Raw genomic sequence first — 19,751 nt, 5'->3', positions numbered from 1 at the left:
CAGAAGCATGATCCTGCTTTTATTATCTATATTTCCTGCAAACCAGCACTGAATTTCAGGGTCCTTGGATGCTTTAAATTCTTGGGGAGTTGTTTGAGGGGTTTTAGCACTTGTAGGGTTTTTTTAAGTTCATAAATTGCATCTAACTCTAGAGAGTTAAATTGTTAGCAACCTGCTAGCCAGGCACTTACAGGGGAAAAATGAAAAGCTGCTGTTGTGCAATTTCGTTAATAAAAGCTATTCAGCACAACAGTTTACCCAACTTATCAAATGTCTGTCTTGTTTTACTGTACAACTCATATTAACTCATCCTCTCTCACCTTGGCAGCCCAAACCCCCATCGCTGCCAGGAACATCATCACCTTTGTACCATTCTAACTCCCAGAAAATGTGGAGTTTCCAGGTACCCCCAGCTCCCGCAGCTCAGCTCTGACTCAGCTTGCCCAAATTGTTCTTTAGGAGAAACAGTCTCTAAAAAAAATCCCAAACACCTCAAAGAGTACCTCGATACAACAGCAGCCACAAGAAGCATTCTTTGGATATTCTGGCCTCACCCACCCAACAGAGGTCTGGGATGAAGCACTGACCTGCTACAGTCTTAAGCAAGTCAGGGAATTAAGCAAAAACATGGTGGGTCTAGGACATTTTAAAACAAAGTGTAACCCACAGACTTTAGGGCAGGTGGTTGGGAAGAGAAAGATTGCCAAGGAAAATAGCCACTGGTTTGTTATGAAGTAAAAATTCCCTCCCGATTCTCAAAATTGGAGGACAGATGAAGCCCAACACAAACCACCGCATAAACCAACATTATTAGTATCCGACTGTGCCACCAGAAACACAGACAAGTTGCAATGACAGAAGAGGAAGATTATAATTTAGGATTCTTCCCCTTTTAACCACTCCATATAAGGAGGGTGTAGGGAATGAGGACAGAAAATAAATACGCTGTGCACATTTAGTGGGGGAGTCACTTCCACTTGGAATCACCAGGGGCTCACAGCAACAACCCAGGATAAAAGGAGCTGTGACACTTCCAAAGAAATTAAATTCATTCAGCAACATACGAAAATCCATCGTCAGTTCTTTAGTGTCATCTACTGACGTTCTATCTATACACTACTGCTGAATGTGAGAACAGAGGCAACCTGGACCCTACACCTAGTAAGTCTGAGAAAGCCTTTTGCCCTTCGCATGTATGCAAGTCACAAACGTTAATTCTAACGGCACTGATCAGCATGGCTGTGTACATGCATTTGCACTAGAATTCAAAACAGTACCAGAGAGAATAAAAAGATCATCTAAACATTTGGACACGAGACAGTATTTTGCCAAAAGAAAGTATTGTTGCACAGAGAGCTAGAAAGTGCTGATAAACGTTACAAGCTCAGGCAAAGGAATAACTGAAGAAATGCAGCAATGTGAAGATACATTTTTCCAAAGAAAGCAGCTGCTACAGATTTTTAGTGTACATTTGGGGAAAGGAAGTATAAAAAAAGGAAGAGCACAAACACAAATATTCAGTGAGATGGCACTATGTGGCTACCTCTTGCTTGAACAGCATTCGGCATGGCAGACCTGTCAAACAAACCAAGCTCATCAAGTTGTAAATGGCCATGGCGCAGTATCAGTAAGCAACTAAGGCACTCTGAAGGATTTAAAGAGAAACTGTCCTTTAGAGCTTGCTTAGACCCCAAACAAATTCCCTTTTCTCAAACACAACCCATTCAGAAAAATGCATGAAACAGAAAGAAGACCAGGAAAATTAGAATTAATGGACGTGAAAGCTGAGCAGTTTGATAGGAGATACGAAACTCACACATCCCACATTCCTCGCACATTCTGAGTCTTCTTGTCCATATGGATAATACTTAATACTTCAAGTGTTACTGCCAATTCTTATACAGGTCTCACATCTGTTTGGTAGTTAAAACAGGTGTCCCAGCTGGCAGCTAACATTATTTTCTGAGATTATTTTGGGTCTGTTACATGGAAATGATTATAAATCACATGAATAGAAGCCTGAACATCATCAAACCCAGGGATAAAGGTTCCAAAGGGACAAGAAAGCAAACAGTAGAAAAATCTGTAAAGGCAAAACTTTCCCAAACCTCAAAAAAACAAAGCCTTAACTCACATATGGCAGGAGATACAACCACACTCACAGTATCACCATGGAAAAAATGCACTTACAATGGCTAATTCATGATATTCTAAATACTGTTCTTTCAACCAGTCTGACAATAAGCTGCTTTTCTGTATTATTTTTTTTTTTGCAACAGTTAACCATGATGCAGAGCACAGTGTTTACAAGAGTTACTACCCTCTTCCCACTGTAGTGAATTCAGCACTCATATATCATGTGAAATTGAAGAACATCAATTTACCCAATGCAAAGATGCACAAACACAGAAGGAGGGACGAGAAGCAAAGGTTTTTCCACAATCTTTTGGGTACCATGCAATACCAGTACATAAAATGTACATGTTTCTCACTTAGTCCCCCACATTTCCAACCCCTTTAATCTGGTTTGCTAAGGAAAGAGAGATAGATAATCCATCTGCTTTTTGGTGGTTGTCTCCCCTGACCTAATAACCTGTGAATCTGCAGGCAAATTTCAAACCAGATTTAGCCAAAGGGTAGAAACCATTAGACTACTATGTCTCTACAAATTTTGCCAAATTAGAGATTTGCGAGAAGATCCTACAGTACTTCTACTGAATAGAGGAAAAGTTGCAGTGTGTACTCCAGCTTTTTAGATTCCAGAGGATGAGCATTGGAGAGAGCATTATCACAACCTTCCACATTGGGAAAAGCCTCAGTTAGGATCTGAGTGTTGCTGCACAAGGAAGAACCCAACCAGAAGACACACATCCTTAGACAAACAGGTTTCATTATTTCCGGAGCTCAAGAAGTCGCTTGTTTCTATGCTCATAACTTTGAAGTGCAGAAGTTCACATAGATCAAAGGGAAGATTTTTTGCATGTTTCGCCACAAAGCCCCTGTCCTGGCTCTGACTTCACCTCTCAGACCAGAAAGACAAGAAATTTGCCAATGCAAAGTAAAAGCCAAATGAGAAAGCAGCTGTTTTGTTGGATGCACAGAATTTTGAAATGGCATCTTTGGCATTTCAACAGAGCAAAACACAATATTCTACCATGAAATCACCACTTCTGCTAAGGTCATCGCTCTGTCACCATTAATTCCGAGTTACGGCCGAAGAGAGATAACTCAGGCTTAATCAGGAGATGTCAAGTGTGCATATCTGTTGTACAACATGGTATTTTAAAATAAGCAATACAAATTATTACAGTTTTTGCACAGAAGCAGCACCTGTGTTCAAAACAACTCTGTTTGGCAGTAAACGCCTGGAAGAGGGCCAAAGAAGTAATCTTTACTTTTGAATCTACGTAGCTAACACAGTAGTTAACCATATCTGAAAACAGGTCTAGAGCACAAATAAAGCCACAGTAGGTACATTCAGCATCCACTGCACATGGAATAAGAACAGTATAGCATAACTTCATAAAGCCACAGTGAAATTGTTACACGAGTTAATTTCTTAATGCACAATGATAGTATGTCATGCCTTCAGATATGAATGAGATGTATCAGATACATCCAGTTACTACTACAGGACTATAACTAGAATTGAAGAATTTCAGGACCTTAAAGAAGACACTAAAAACTATCACATCAGGTCTTTGAAGCACATCTATTTGCTCTCCCATGTTGTGTGTGCAGCAGTGTGAATAATCAAGTAATTAGATATCTGACCTATCAAAAGGACCATTTTACAATTGAAGTACATAAATGAGAGGTGGTTGAGAATACTGCCTGTAAACAAACTATTGCAATCTTTCTAAAATAATGAGCCCCTAAACTGTTGAAACAGCAGAATTGCTTACATGAAATATTAATAATAAAGCAGTAAGACATGCTCAGAATTGATAATGCAACCAAGAAGCAAACGTACAATTAAGCAAATCACATCACAGGAAATTTTCCGTGCAAGTGGAATCAGCTTTAGAGCACACATAAAAGCCACAAAGCAGGTAGGACAGTATGGGCATTCCCTTCCGGCTCCATTGAGCTCATGCGGTTGTATCGTTTCCTGGGGACAGACCTAGGACGGGTGGGGAGGAGGTGAGGCTGTGTAATACCACCACCCCTTCCTCCTGCAACATTGGCTGCGGGTAACACAGTGGCAGAGGTGCCACACAGCTGCCATCAAGGTGGGAGGTAACAGTCCAGCAAAAGATAGAGCCAGCCACAGCAAGAAACCTACTATGTTTCAGATGCCTTCCCTATAGTTTCCCGATACAAAATGTTCACTTGAAAATGCAAATGCCCTAGTCCTTGTTCAGTGCAGGTAGAAAATTTTAGAAAAAGACAAAACCATTTACACCACAACAGGTATTTATCAGAATTTCCTATTTGAAATGGTCATTTACAAAGTGTTTCAGCAGACTTCAAGCTAGGTACATCTGCTCAGCCACTGCAAAGCAGTCTGCGCTGAAGCCTTGCTGGAGTGAACTAACACCACGTCATACTTCACTGTAAAAGGTTTGGAAACATGAAGTAAGGAGTTGTATAAACTCTGAGCATTGTCTGTGTCCCGAAATAAGTAATTAAAGGCTATGTTTTGATTCACATGCTTTAACGCTAGCAAACAAGAACAAAAAACCTGTTAATGCTCAGGGCAAGTAATTGGAAAAAGCAAAGCAGTTAAGAAACCTTATGGTAAGCATTATCAATTCCCTCTTCTGTATATGTGTCATACATATTCCCTCAACCTTATGAATTGTTGTGTACATACTACAGTTAAGAATTTAAACATTTAACATAAAAGCTGGAGGAAAGAGGAATATAAATGCAGCACTAGTACTTACCCTTATATCTCCATTTACAGCTCTGGAAGTGTGATTAAATGCATGTGCAGGATCTTTGTTGTATACTTTAAGGAAAGATCGGTCTTGAATATTCCTGGAATCAAAAGAATCAGCAATGGTAACAGATGAAAGTAGTTTTATTTATTTTGTTGCCTGAAAGTTTCAGGTAACAGACAAACATAGTAGGTCTGCAGCTGACCTATAAGAAAAACCTAAATGCCATAATTTAGACACACACAAACAAACAAAAGCCTACTTTGATTCTCTTTCCCATGGGAAGTATTATTTTTTCACTACAAATCCACACCCTTAAAAATTAGATAGTGTTAAGACTCTTTCAAGATCCTGCCATAGAGTGAAAACACTTTGAAGACAATAGAGCTTCAACATTTACATGGCACTCAAAAGGATTTAGTTAATATTTACATGTTTTATTGTGTACTCAGCCCACGTGAATTTTTGCTATTCTAAGAAGCAAGGATATCAAAAGAAAAGCAGTCTTTCTAACTGCAATTACTCTTGAGGCAATTCTAATTATCAGTTTGTTCACAAACCTGAAAAAAATCCACAAAAGCTCAAAATTCAGTAGCAGATAAATCCTTCCTCTAAACTTTATCTATAATAAAGAAAGGGTTTTTTCGGGAAAAAATACAAATTACAAAAACAAATAAGCATGCAAAAGTTTTGATGAAAGCTACCACAGAAATGGTTTAGATGGAAAGCCTTAAGAGAATATTTTTGTTTAATTAGGACCCAACACTTTGTCATTGATTAGTTCATTTTTGAACTACTACATTTACAAAAGAGTTAGATGACAGCAGTTTTCTGTTTCAAAACCTACCTTCCAATAATTTTATGTCTTAGACACTTGCACTGAGTTCTGCTGATTTCTTGTTCACATTTAATCAGTCGCAAAGCCTCCAATCTATGCTCACTTATGTCCTTTCAAAGCTACGATTCCTTTCATTTCCCAGTAGTGGTCTCTAGAGAATTTACTTACGCATGTGACTGAATTCCTTTCCTCCAGGTGCAGCTACAAGTCTAGTGAACCGATCCTAATCACTGGTATTATCATTTAAAAATGAAGGAAAGGATTCTTGGGCAGGTCCAATTTCTTTCTTACAATGTCATATTACAATCAGTGATTGCTTTGAATGGGTAGCTAGTCAGAACGTGTGCTGCTGTTGTAGATGTCAAGTAGTTATTAAAGACACGCCACAGCTTAAGAGACAGATCAGTGCCTTCTGTTTAAGAACTGGCTGATGAGAAGTTTAGTATTTATGAGTGTTTACTTGTAGACTGCATAGGAAAATAGCTACCTTGCGGCAAGTTCAAGTTCTTCAATTATTTATGGTAACATAAACTGTTTTCCATCTTGCAGACATGACCCTTTTGCTTTGAGACTTGCACTGGGAGTCTCAGTTACCATTTTCTGCCTCAGACCTGGAAATGTGTTCTTTTCAATACAAAGCAAGCTCTCTCATCTTCAGTTCAAGAAACAGTATATTATTCATTTAAATAAATTTTATCTGCTGTCTTTTCTGTCTGATGGCTATGAGATGGCACCTCAACTAACTTTAAAAGTGTTCTCTGTAAATATTTCTTGTAGAAACATGACACTTTAAAGTAAAACATTGCTGCAAGGCAAAGCACCAAAATACTCGGCATTTGATCTCTGAAGTGAATTCTGTTTCACCTCATGTTGCTATTCAAAGATAAACATTACTGATAACAGGTATATATTACCGTACTTTTATTATTACTATTATTTGCACTACTGTAGCTCCCAGATGCCCTTGGCATGTTCAAAGGCCTCATTGATCTGTGTGTGTTGTATAAACACCCCAGGAATACAACCTCTTCACCAGCTTACAACATGAATAGAAGACACAAAAGACAACAGGATAGCTGCAGAAAGATAAGGGAACAAAAAGAAATAAGAACATCATAGTCTCTCAAGCCAGAGGAGCAATAAGCAGATCCTGGGACCACAGTCATGCTCGGAGTAGGCAGTGCAAGAGAGAGAGCGGGAAGGAGACCAACACGGTGGCTTTGCGGATGTCTGCAGAGGACGCCTTCCAAGCATGTTAGAGGACTGCCCGAGAGCGAGCGTGAAGGCACTTGTTTGAAAATTAAAGACATGTAGAATGCAAGTTGCCATTATTCACTAAGTGGAAGCAGATGGCACTTGGTACTGAACAAGAAGTGAAAAGTAGTGTTGAAGTGGGCTTGGAGGAGCACTCATAATGAAGACAAGTAGTTTATATTTAATGAGATGGAAAAGATACAGTCGGAGGACAAACGAAAAAAAAGCATGTGAAACAGCCTGCTTGTCAAACTAGGAGAATAATCTTTGTTGCTTCATTTGAATGGGTAAGAGTGAAGCAGATTACCTGTGCTAACTGCCAAGAAAAGACGATTACAGCAGCTGCTATTAAAGAGCTGATGAATTAGCTGAGTGTTTTTTCACTACGTGGTGGGGAAGGAAAGGCTGCATCATAGGGATGTTATGCAGAAAAAAAATGAAAACTACACTGGATGCAGAGCCCCGAACCACTTTAAGAAAAGGACCAGGTTATGAGCTTAAGTAGAAAGATAGTGCTTTGTCCCCAGGGATTAAAAAAAAAAAAAAAAAAAAAGGCAGACAAGGGGAAGAAATATGATAGCCTAATGAAGGGCAACATAAGCTAGGCTGAAACTAATGGCCCATGAGACTATATTAAAAGAGGAGATCAAGATTTTAGTTTGGACAGAAGAGGTAGGATTCATGTCATCCAGCTACAGGCATTCACAGGGAAGACATCAACAGCTAGGTTCTCTAGCATGTATAATTTATCAGACAATGTTATAGGATTAATCACAACCAGCTCAAAATGTGGATGTGGATGTAAAAATCTCCATTTGGTCAGATGAATCCCATCCTACAGGAGAGACAGAAAAATAAATGGAAGAGTCAACCAGGTAGTTGATAATTCAACTAATCCACAGGGATAAGATGATGGAGACAAGTAAAGACAAGGAAAAAGACAGAGGACAAAGCCCTGAAAAAACACAACAGAAAATCAATGGTTGAGAAGAGGACATCTCATGCGGTACCTGAAAGGAGAGGAGAGAGACAGGAAGAAATCAGGAAAGACCAGCCATTGAAACAAAGGGAGATAAAAGTTTCAAGAAGAAAACATTGTCAGTACATGAGGCATCCAAGATAAAAAAGGAGTTCACAAAAGCCGGCCATTTGGTGACTTTGACAACTGCAATGGAACAGTAGGGAACAAAAGACAAGTTGGAATTAGAAGAATAAAACCCCAGACAAGTTGGAAATGGGTCTAGGACAGAATTAGAAGAGTAAAACTCCCGTCAACAGTTGTAGTGACTGCTCAGTGCAAGAGAAAAAGGTGATGGGGTGGGAAGTGGAAATGTATGTTGTGTCCAGGGACAGTTTTGTTGGGAGGCACAGAAACATGTTTGCAATGTAAGAGTAGGCACTTTAATAGAGCAATAAATTAATAAAAAGAGAAAGCAAGGGATGCAAGGCACAGAGGAACGTGAGACAGCCTCTGAAGGAGGTGGTGAGCTTAAAGAGTTGACTGAAACACCTGTATTTAAGACAAGGAAGAAAGGAGAGAATTGAAGGAAGACGCAGCAAGCAAAGGACAGAAAAATGATACTTCATTTCATCTGTTCTCTGAGGGATGACACTGGCAAGATCTTGTGAAGAGTAAGGAACAGAAATGGAGAAATTGTTGTGGAAATTATTCAAAGGTGGTGAAAATGCAGCTGGTAGTGCATGCTTTGGACTCCATTAAGCTGGAATTGCTGAGGTTTCCTTAGTGAGAAGGGTGGCAGAACTGAAGGAGGGAATTTTGTTATGGAGGAAGTCAGCTGGGTTGTGGGATTTCCTCTAGAAATGCTCTACAATACAGGCATAGGAACAGAGGAAGCAGATGTTGGGACCGAGCCAGGCCTGAGGTTGGCAGAGCGACGCCTGCAATGGGAGCAAGGGAAAAAAAGGTGGCGTGGCATTAAGATAATCAACAACCACATTCTCAGGAGCAGGGAGGAGATGAAGTCATAAACTGTTAGTCTGAAACTTGAGGGAAGATGGAGGGATAAAGTGAGAGAAAAGGAGCCAATAGGCCAGATGATGGTTGGCAATAATGCACCTGGCAACAGAGACATAGTAAGCCCTATCTTGAATTAATCGGTTGATCCAATCTTGTGAATAGACTGTTTGATGTATAAGAAACTTGAATACACGATGAATGATGATGATGCAAAAAATCAGATGGGTCTTAACATAGGCATTACAGTGGCCAAACAGGGGTGTGGGAGTCTGTAAAGCCAGGAAGATTAAAAAAAAACAAAACCAAAACCAGAAAGTGAAGTCCATGAGGCTGGCTAATGACAAGACACTGGATAGACAGCCTGAGGAGAGCAAGACAGAGGTGAGAAAATGGACTGCGGTGCTGTTCAAAAACTAAGAAGAGGAATGGGGGAATTGGAAGTGGCAAGGCTAGAAAAGCTCCAACTTGCTCTTTTAACTACAACGTGATATGGAGAAACACCTGAGCCACAGGATCTCCAGAAGAAACAAGGCAGCAGTGGACAGTACACTTCTCTTACTTTCACATCATTTCCCTGTACTAGTGGCAGACTGGCAGAGAGGAAACACCTTTTCTGCTTTCTCCTTCATCTTGTTATGCTCCTCTGTCCATTCTTTTTAACATGTAACTTCTTATGAAAAGGATGGCACAAAGGCCCGCCATATTTCCCTGCACAGCTTCACAGAGTGTGACATGTCTGATGTGTGCCTGAGAGCTTTGTTGCTGCATGATTTGAGACCTTCTAGGGACCTTGAGAACCTGGTCCTTCTGCTCAAAGTGCACAGACATCAGGACTGAAGGAATATGATTAATTATGCAGCTGCACTCCCTTGAAATAAAGGATGGAAAGGTGCACCCAGATGGTAGTCAGATCATTTATTGACCAAGTTCTGAATTAGTGAAGGGAAGTGACTGCATTAGTTGCTGCATCCAGACATAAACCAGGAAGGTGGTGGGGTTGCTGCAGCAGCGGTCACCAGTGCCACAGACCTTTGGCAGTGTTAGATGATGCAGAACTGGCACTGTTGTGAGGATATTGGTGACATTCATATTTGTAAATTTAAGCTCACAAGGATCAGGCTTTGCACTACCAGCAAAGAAAAAAACAGTTTTGCCGTAAATGTTTATTTTGTGTTGTGTATTTTAAATATTTATGTCTCAGTTAAAATTCAATAAAATATTAAATATGTGAACTTGCATGTATTATATGAATATTTGAACAAGGTATGCCATTTATCAATGGCTTGTGCAACAGATATTGCACCTACAGCTGAAGGCAGTGTCAGACCAGACGTCCCATATTACTCAGATACCACTGAACATGCCTTTATGTATCAGGCCACTATCTGTCAGATACTTATCAACTCCACTCCTTTTTATTCTGTAAGTGCACTACAAAAAAACCAAAACCAAAAAAAACACAAACAAACAAAAAACCAACAGCTGTAATTCTGTGTTTACTTACCTCACATCACACAATTCATAGTATATGTTTCTGCTCTCATCCTTGATGTAAATGGCCACACTGGGCGATTCCAGCATTTTCATTGTCAGCTGCTGGGGGAAGGCACTTACAAAAAGGGCACGGATTGTGTCTGTGCTTGTGATTTCATTCGGCATCCTCAACTGCTTTGTTTCATCTCCATACTGAAGATATAAAACACCTACAAGCAGAATATAATAGCAAGTTACATATTCTTAAGTGCACAGTAATGATCTGGGCTTCAAAGTCCATGTGGAACACAGACCAAGCCCATAATGAGAAGAGAAAAATCAGCTCACATTCCTTACTTGTAAAGCACATACGATGTTTTCCTTTTCAACACAGTATTGGAACAGAGCGTAGAACAGTGATACAGTTGTGCCTTGATAAATATGCTTGCCCCAGTACTGCACTTTGCTGAGAAGCCTTTTACTGTTCTTCAGTCAGGTAAATCAGAAGTTTACCTTAAGAAGGCTAATGGAAAATCCCAAACACACCAAGTCTGCTCTGCAGTGGAAGGTGTTGGTAAATCACAAGGTACTCTTTATTTTTCAAGCAATTGAGGATGCAGTTTATCTTAAACATAAATTTTGTATTTTAGCTTCATAGTTAACCAACAAACCCTGCCAAAAACAAATTTCCATTTTAGCACTAGGAATTTTATATTCACAATTCAATTTGCTGGCATTATATAGTATAAAGCTCCAGGTGAAACACCTAGCAGGAGTAAAACTGGGGTCTCACAAAAAAACAGGAGCAATTTTGGATCCTTTCAGTTTCACAGCACTGTTAATAGTCATCTTCAGCACTCAGGGAGAAACATGAGTAATCTTAGATGCTGAATTGCAAAATACAGACATTCTTATTCACTCAGGACAAGAAGAACACCATTCTGATATAGCTAACTCTCTACTCTCAGGGAATGGGAGGCGGCTGTAAGATGCTCAATAATGGAAAAAACATGGATAACACAGAGCAGGGACTCAGTGAAGGGATACTAAATACCTTTTCCACAATGCCTGTGTTGCCCCTGCCAGGGCTGTGCTGACTCCCCCATAACCAGCGAGTGCGTTAACTCCACTGGCCAGTACTGCACAAGTGTGACTTAGCTTTGCTGCAGCCCAGTCCTATGCCATCCCAAGCTACAAAGCCCTCCAAGGACTGAAGCACTAAGAAGAGCCGTCTCAATCAACAGCAGAAATCACACTGGGGTTCATTAGCTCTGACCATGCTGGGCCTGGCTCCTAAAGACCACCAAAAGGTTCTCTCATAAGCATCTCCGGTGTGGGAAGGCTTATTCGGACCTGCACAGCAGGAAAAAGGCTGCACAGGACTGCAACCAGACTAAGAAACTTCCTGGGATCCACAGCACTAGGGAGCAGGTACAGAGGCAAATGCTCAGCTGAACTACTTTGGATACAGAGGAAACGGGAACTGGTAAGCCCAGCTGAGCGTACGTATCCAATCCATACTCAAGGCACGGATGTCCTGCCTGAGCACGGATCACTGAAAGCACACTGTGCTCTTTCTGAGCCATCTCAGGTGTCTGTACAACACTGCATTGTGCCAGGAAGAAACACCTTTACTCTCTTGCTATTTGTAAGAGATGGAGCAGGTATAGCTTCTGCAGTGGTGTAAAACCACAATAAAATGGCAGATCACAGAATCACAGAATGGTTGAGGTTGGAAGGCACCTCTGGAAGTCATCTGGTCCAACCTCCCCACTCAAGCAGGGACATCTACAGCCACTTTGCCCAGGATGGTGTCCAGACAACTTTTGAGTATCTCCAAGGAGGGAGACTCCACAACCTCCCTGGCAAACCTGTGCCAGTGCTTGATCACCCTCACAGTGAAGAAGTGTTTCCTGATGTTCGGAGGGAACCTCGCATGTTTCAGTTGGTGCCCATTGCCTCTGGTCCTGTCACTGGGCATCACTGAAAAGAGCCTGGCTCTGTCTTCTTCGCACCCTCCCTTCAGGTAGTTTTTATACATTGCTGAGATCCCTCCTCTTGAGCCTTCTCTTCCCTAGGATGAACAGTCACAGCTCTCTCAGCCTTTCCTCATAGCAGAGATGCTCCAACCGAGTTAATCATCCTTGTGGCCTTTCGTTGGACTCTCTCCGGTATGTCCATTTCTCCCTTGGTACCAAGGAGCCCAGAACTGGACACAGCACTCCAGGTGTGGCCTCACCAGCGCTGAGTAGAGGGGAAGGATCACCTCCCTCGACCTGCTGGCAATACTTTGTCTAATGCAGCCCAAGATACCGTTGGCCTTCTTTGCCACAAGGGCACCTTGCTGGCTCACGTTCAGCTTGGTGTCCACCAGGATCCCAAGATCCTTTTCTGCCAAGCTGCTTTCCAGCTCAGGAGCCCCCAGGGTATATTGGTGCATCCACTTTGCAGACATTTAGCAGCCCAGAATGAGATGGAGGAGGAAAAATGTAGAGACAGTAAAATTACTACTGAAGTTTGTATTTCCACCAGCTGTCTGAGAGGTACTGCCACAGCTAAATCCTTTGTAAGTGGCTCAAAAGCTATCTAGCCATTGGAAACTATTTGGAAAAGGAAAACAATACCAGATCTGCTCAAGAATCCGTGATTACAGACACATCTACACTGAATTCACTGCAGCTCATGTAGATAAACAATTAAGGCAGTTTTACATCACCCAGTTTGGATGTTGCTAGTGACACAATGGTAGAAGGACAGCTGAACTAACTGCTGAAATCTTTATTACATTTTCAGGCAGACTTTGGGGCCTGAGCAGATTCTGTGCTGCCATGCCTTTGCATCTACCAATAACCAACACAGGCAGGCTAAACCTAGGCAGAGTATTTTACACAAACTGAATTCACCATAGTAATTGCAGTGTAGATGCACTGTATGTTATTCTCCCATGGCCAATACAAACAGGAGGATTGGGAACACAAAGTCCTCAATGCAGTTACCACCAGTCATCATTAAATTTCAGCAAATCACAAAACTTAGATGGTAACTCAGTGATTCTCACTTGAAAGTCATCAGCAACAGGATGGGCAGTTTATGGTGCTGAGATACAAACACTGAGCAAAAGCAATGGGAAAAGCTAAGGTTCTAGAATACAAAGGCATTTAATGAAAGGAAGAGAAGGCATTTTTATCTATGATGAGCTCTCTTTCCCCTTAGTCTTTAGCACTTTTGTCCCTATGTTGTCCATAATCGTTATAGAGGAATGAACACATACACAGTCAGATGTTCCTACAATCAGTGGGGAGATAATTGTGCTTGCACTTAGGGAAGGAAGATGTTAACTTTTCTGAATACTAAACAGACTGCTCAACATTACCTAACCATTACTTAATATTAGGCTGCCTTTATGGAGCTGTTAACATAATTTTCCTACTATTATCAAGAGCTGATACTTTTTCTTTCATTAAGATTGTAATCAGACCCTTTATGAATCCTACTACAAACTTCCATTTTCCTTTGGCTAGAAAAAAATGTTTCAGATTGAAAAGTAACTAGGTTTTCTTTCAAAGATTGAGGAGAATTTTCCTAAAAATTTTATTTTTAATGCAAATATTTAGACAGTTATTAAACTATTTTTCCTTTTTTTTATTTTTCATTTTAATTTGCGACATCATTTATTTCTTTATGTTCTTCTAGGTAATATTGGCTTTTTAGTGCTCATTCAAATATTCTATGCAGCTAAACGTTATTTAGAATTTTAGTACACATGCTTTTAATGATTGCATTTATTTCACTGTTCCAAGATGTACAAAAACGTATTCAGTTTTGATGATAGCTTTCAGTTCTGAGGAAGAACATAAGGAACCTTCTATATTTTGGCATTTTAAACTTTCTTGGATTAAGTGGCAAAAAAAAGATTTTTTTGGCTAAAAATACAGACTTTGTGTATCAGCTTTGCAGTTATGTTTGAATCTCTTTTTTGCCCACTTTAAAAGTTAGTGCAGAATGCAGAAAATGCTCGTTTTGCATTTCAGGCCACTAAAAACATGCTGAATATTGAGCTACCGAAATGATTAACACAAAAGAAATGGTAAAGTTGAAAAATCTTCCTTATATACAAGTCTAAATCATTTCAGAACTCTCTTGACTCCGCCTGTCTTCTAATACTCCCACAAAATATTGATCCAAAACAAAATTAAAGTTGTCTTTGGGTCTTGGATTTTCAAAGCAAATATGCATGTTATCCAAAAAGATCATGCCTTAAAAGCTTTAACATACAACTCAGAGAAATGTTTTGGCCACCATCTCACTGTAAAGGGAAAAGACATTTTCAAAGGCACAATAAATTCTTTTTTCCTTACTCTCCCTTAAATCACAAGGCCTTAAAAAAAACCTACTGTCTTTCCTCTTGAGTTGTCTGATCCGTATCATGATATAGCAACGCTTTAGGGCATTTCCTATTTGACAAAAAGTAACCGCTCACTTCTAAAAATCCTGTTTCAGCATGACAGAATAAAGAGACTCAAAATCCATTATTTTAGGTCATTGACATTATTTTTCTTCCACACATTGCCCAGCTGAAACTCTGAACATCAGCAATACACACCGGCCCAACTTCATGGAAGCTGCTGGAGCTCTGAGGTTTGTTTTACCTTCAGCTAAAAAATTAATCCCATGGAGAATTAAAGGAAGAAGAAATAGAATATAACTCAGGCATGACTTTTGTTAGGGCACAGCACATATGCCAGCAAAGCTGCTGGAAAGAAAGTTAAACACAACAGATGTTAATGTCTCCATGTACCCTGGAGTCCCTCTTGCACTTATGCTTCTCTTTTACAATGGATTTACCTGAAACATGAAGATTGTGCCAAGTTTTATAAAACATAAAACAAACAGGACTGCGAAATGCCCTGCTACTCCAGGAAAACAGGTATGAAGATCAGTGTGACTGAGGAAACTACACCATGCAACCGTTTTGAAAGTGCAAGTCGGACAACACTGTGGCTACCACTTCTAGATGCTGCCAGCCCTGGGCTTTCCTACAGCTACAAGGCAAACTGGGATGTTAAGCTTTCCCCTTCATCATGCTGGTATAACTTAGTTTCAGAAATACCTCTGGAATTTCTGATCATTCTTCACCCTATGGGCAACAGGCCATGACATTAAACATAAGCCATAGGAGAAAACATTTACATGTAAGCCAGGGCTCAGAAACTTAAACCTCTTTACAAATTGCTTCACAACATTCCTGTCAACAGAAAGGTATGTTTTATAGTAGGGGAAATTAAACACCCGAGAGGTGAAAGGACATGTTCAGAGAAAAGTTTACAAGCATAAAACCCAGACCTGATGATGATCATGCGAACACACCACATGACCACCCTTCCCTGCCCTGCATACAGAGCTCTTTCAAAAATGAAAGACTTTCTGCTCCCCCTTTACCAAGTCAGTGACAGAAGGACTTGCAAAATATTTCATCGTTTCTCTCAGGGATGGTCTACATGAAACGCAACACAGTGCAATGAGAGATGCACTGTTAACCCGATTTATATAGGCAGTGCCTCTCACACAAGCTGAATCCATCAGCGCTGGGTTTAGAGGGAGCCTGGAGCAGCCATCCTGCACCTTTAGTCCGGCTAGCCCAGCTTTCAGAACTGCCCATGCTGCGGCTGCAGCTCACACAGACGCACCAGACGCTCGGCAAGATGCTCAGCTCAGATACCGCTGCTGGGCAGTAAAACCCACTTGACAGCCGAGGACGTGCCCACACGGTGTAAGGGTGAACCGTACCTGAACTCACGGGGTCTAGGCTGGCTTTAGAGCAAGAAGCTGCATAAGCAAAACGGCTCAGCAGTGTACCCGTACTGGTAAGAGCATAACTCCTTAGTTACAACTGGTAAAGGTTTACTCCTTATGGCAAAAGCTAATATTATGCAGGCAGCATGACACCACCCAGCTCACATCTCTCAGCACCTCCATCTAATACACGGTGCTGACCTAACCCTGACTAAGCACCATGTTATCACGGTTACGTTGCTAACAGTGGTCTCAGCGCTGGGCAGCTTAGACGCTTAGAAGGGCCTTAATCACAACTCACTTTCTTTACAGAACAGGAATTATCCTTACAAATGGGTTATTTAAGAGAGAAAAACATGAAACATACAACAGCAAAGAAAAGTTAAATACCTGATAAATCAAGAATAAGTTAACAAACATGACTGAGTCATCTTCTGCGCCCTTTACAAATATCAGTTAATTCTCACACACAGTGGATTTTAAGTGGCAAAATACTGGTACTCACATAATCCTCTCATAATTCTCTTCTCATAATGAAGAAGAGAAAACTGAGGCAGAGGAGTTAAATAACTTCCAGTGAGGAAAAGCAGTGAGAACTCCCAGAAGAGTTAACTAACTCCTCAGTGTTATGAAATAAAATACAGACAAAGCTTAAATTGGAGTTCATGAGTTTCTTTCCTGTGAAGCTACAGGACATTCTCTGTGAAGGCAAGACATCTTGCAAATGTCTGGACTGAAAAATCTTACTGACATTTGGCAACATCCATGAGCTCCCGTCTGAAAAGAAGTGTTAACTGATGACAGTATCGGTATTTGGCTGATGTTGGATACTTGGGTGCTGGAGCATTGAAACCTTCTCACAGAACCAGAAATCACTGGTGTGAACAAAGCACTGCTACTCTCTTCTGACCTAGCCACTCTATGTATCCTCTGGAAACTTCATGTCCAATTTGAAAATTTCAAGTAATTAGTAAAGCTGGTTGGACTAGAGCAATCAAAACCTGGATGCATTGGGAGGTCTGGAATTTCTTTAAATCAAAGGTGCAAAGCTAGGTATAACTAAAACATGGAGAAAATACACACAAGAGGCCTTCAGACCTTGTTGGGTGAATAATAACATCAAAAAAGTATCTTAGGAATCAGTACAGCATATAAAAGGAATGGAAAATTAGACAAACTAGCAAAGAAAGCTGTATCTTAAGGTGAAGAAATATAGAGTACCTGGCGAGGAAAAGCAGTGAGAACTGCCAGAAATCAAGCTGAGGTATGTTTTGTAAAGTAAATTAAGTAACGAAATGTTGAGTCAGAGGTTGGTAAAGTTATTAGATTTGTTTCACTCTTTACCTAACCACCAGTTAACAGTATCTTTTTGAGATGATGGACAATCTTTGTCTTTGCATGCTGGTTTAGCTTGATCTTCCACCACATGTCCATTGAGTCACTGGCTCCGCACTTTCCCTCACACTGAAGTCAGAAGTAAATGCCAAGCAAAAGTAAGGAAATGCTCCCTTGTTTCCTCCTCATATTTATGTTGAATCATTAGTTGAGACTTGTGTCAGTTTTAAAAACTAAGTATAACTTCTAAAATCTTGATGATAGCTATTTTTGTTGGGACACTTCAGGACAATCCAGAGGGTATCACAGTAAAAACAGCCAAGCATTTCCTCAAAATCCAATTTACAATTTATTTTTTTTTAAAATCAAAATGCCAAGATACCTCCAATTTTTCTTTGATTTTTATTTGACAAAATTGTAATAAATAAGACTGTAAAGGTGGCATAGGCCCATATTGTTCTCTGCTCCACCTGCCCTCCCCTCCCCACCCCTGGCTATCAGATAAACAGAGATAACACATAGTTGGTGTCCTTACCACCAAATTCTGCAAAAGTTATGTAGAAAGAAGTTTATTACAGTAACAGCTCTTGCAGTGTGGAAGAAATTCCTCAATATGCAGTTCTCACTTTCCACACCCTCAAGACTTGACTCTCCTATTTTACCACACACAGTTTCAACTAGCCTATCATTGCCATGATCCTTGTATTTCCAGCCTGAAGCTCTCGTACTAGCTGCCATTAGCTAATCCCTGTCCTCCAGATTCAGAAAAAGTCTGTAAGTATCCTTAGCTGTCTTCAAGTACTAAGAGAATCAAAACATAGATCTTTTAATGAAATAAAAACAATTACTTATTTTATATATTTTTTTCCAGAATAGCCTGAAGAGTTTTGTTCAAGGTATTAAGTTGTTTGATAACAGTTTCAGTGAAAACAGGAACTGCTTAATTTAGTCCAGTAGTAATTCTTACTGCTATTTCATCCTTTTCTGCTGTATACAGTGACTTGCTGTAATTCTGCCATGAATTTGTTATGTAATGAAAAAACACATGGAAAATTCAGTAGTTACATAAAATTTATACCAAAGTGTTATGAGAAATAAAAAGCTTTAACTGTCACTCAAATACTAGCACTTTTCTACAAACGGATACACTTAGCTGGCTAAGAAGAAAAAAAAACAAAAACCAGAAAAAGAAAATGGACAACTGTTTTTTACCTAAAGAAAAACTGGTGTTTGTCCTATCTGATTGCAGATAAAACCTGTGAAATGGCCTATTGCCAAAAGACAACTTTGTCCATATACCTATGTCAGCAAGTCCATCAAGTGTAGACAGTTACTTCCATCATCTAGAGAGTCTGAGGGAACATTTCAGTTTAACCCAGTTCCCCAGTGGAAAACAATGTTCTGGCAGGATGACTTTTGGACAATAATCACATCTATAGCCTTGGTCTTGCCAGAATAGCCCAACTGACCAGCAAGATGACTTTTTCATATCCCTAACCAACAAAACAATGCCAGTAAACTTGAAAGAATACAAAAATCCTATAATACTTAATGACAAAGTATAAAAAAATGACAACTGAACAACTCAGTAAGGTGAAGTAGAAATTTCATGTGTACCAGAGCTATTTTTCAGAGGGCCCAAAGCCTCTGCCATGCTGCATTTACTCCAGTTCACATTCACCGATTTAGCATAGTAAAATCAGAGAACTACTCAGGAACAGGCACAGAACGTGCCTACGCAGGGTCTTGCAGCTGCGCTGCTTTGGCCCACCAGAAGCTGAGCCCCTGACCTCTGAAGAAGCCAGTAAGCCACGGCCGGCTGTCTCCCAGCCAAAGATACCACGCTGACTAGTACAATTTCAGAGGATGTGTCTGCCAAAGACTACGTAGACGTGTTAGGCATTTATGGACACTGTAAGCAAGTATTTTACACAGGGGCATTTTTGTTAGTAACTTTTAAAGGGGCAATAGCAAAAAGACAAGAAAACTTCAATTAAATTTCTTGGAATACATGTTCTTCCTCTTGAATAAACACAGAGAGAGATCGATCTTACCCAGTTGTATTTCCTTCCTATGTAAATCAGCTGTATCAAACACACATTACTTAACTGGTGACTATTTTTACAAACCCTGGTTTTAGTACTAAACCATGTAGAAGTGATGCGTTCCAAGGGCAGAATGTGACCATTTTAATACT

At 40.2% G+C, this 19,751-nt stretch overlaps 1 protein-coding gene across 11 annotated transcripts in view; it reads right to left on the bottom strand.

Moving 5' to 3' along the window:
- The window catches only part of KIAA1217 (KIAA1217 ortholog), a 372,331-nt gene that overhangs the window by 74,084 nt on the left and 278,496 nt on the right, over positions 1 to 19,751 (bottom strand). For all 11 annotated transcript variants that reach the window (XM_049799191.1, XM_049799185.1, XM_049799195.1 and 8 more), the window contains 2 exons: positions 10,458 to 10,656; positions 4,890 to 4,983 (listed from right to left, as the gene is read on the bottom strand). In XM_049799191.1, coding sequence (XP_049655148.1) covers positions 4,890 to 4,983; positions 10,458 to 10,656 — 293 coding nt within the window. The remainder of the gene's footprint in view (positions 1 to 4,889; positions 4,984 to 10,457; positions 10,657 to 19,751) is intronic.

This window comes from Accipiter gentilis, chromosome 4 (assembly GCF_929443795.1).
Source record: "Accipiter gentilis chromosome 4, bAccGen1.1, whole genome shotgun sequence".
Classification (NCBI taxonomy): Eukaryota; Metazoa; Chordata; class Aves; order Accipitriformes; family Accipitridae; genus Astur; species Astur gentilis.
This window is presented reverse-complemented; position numbering and strand designations above follow the sequence as displayed.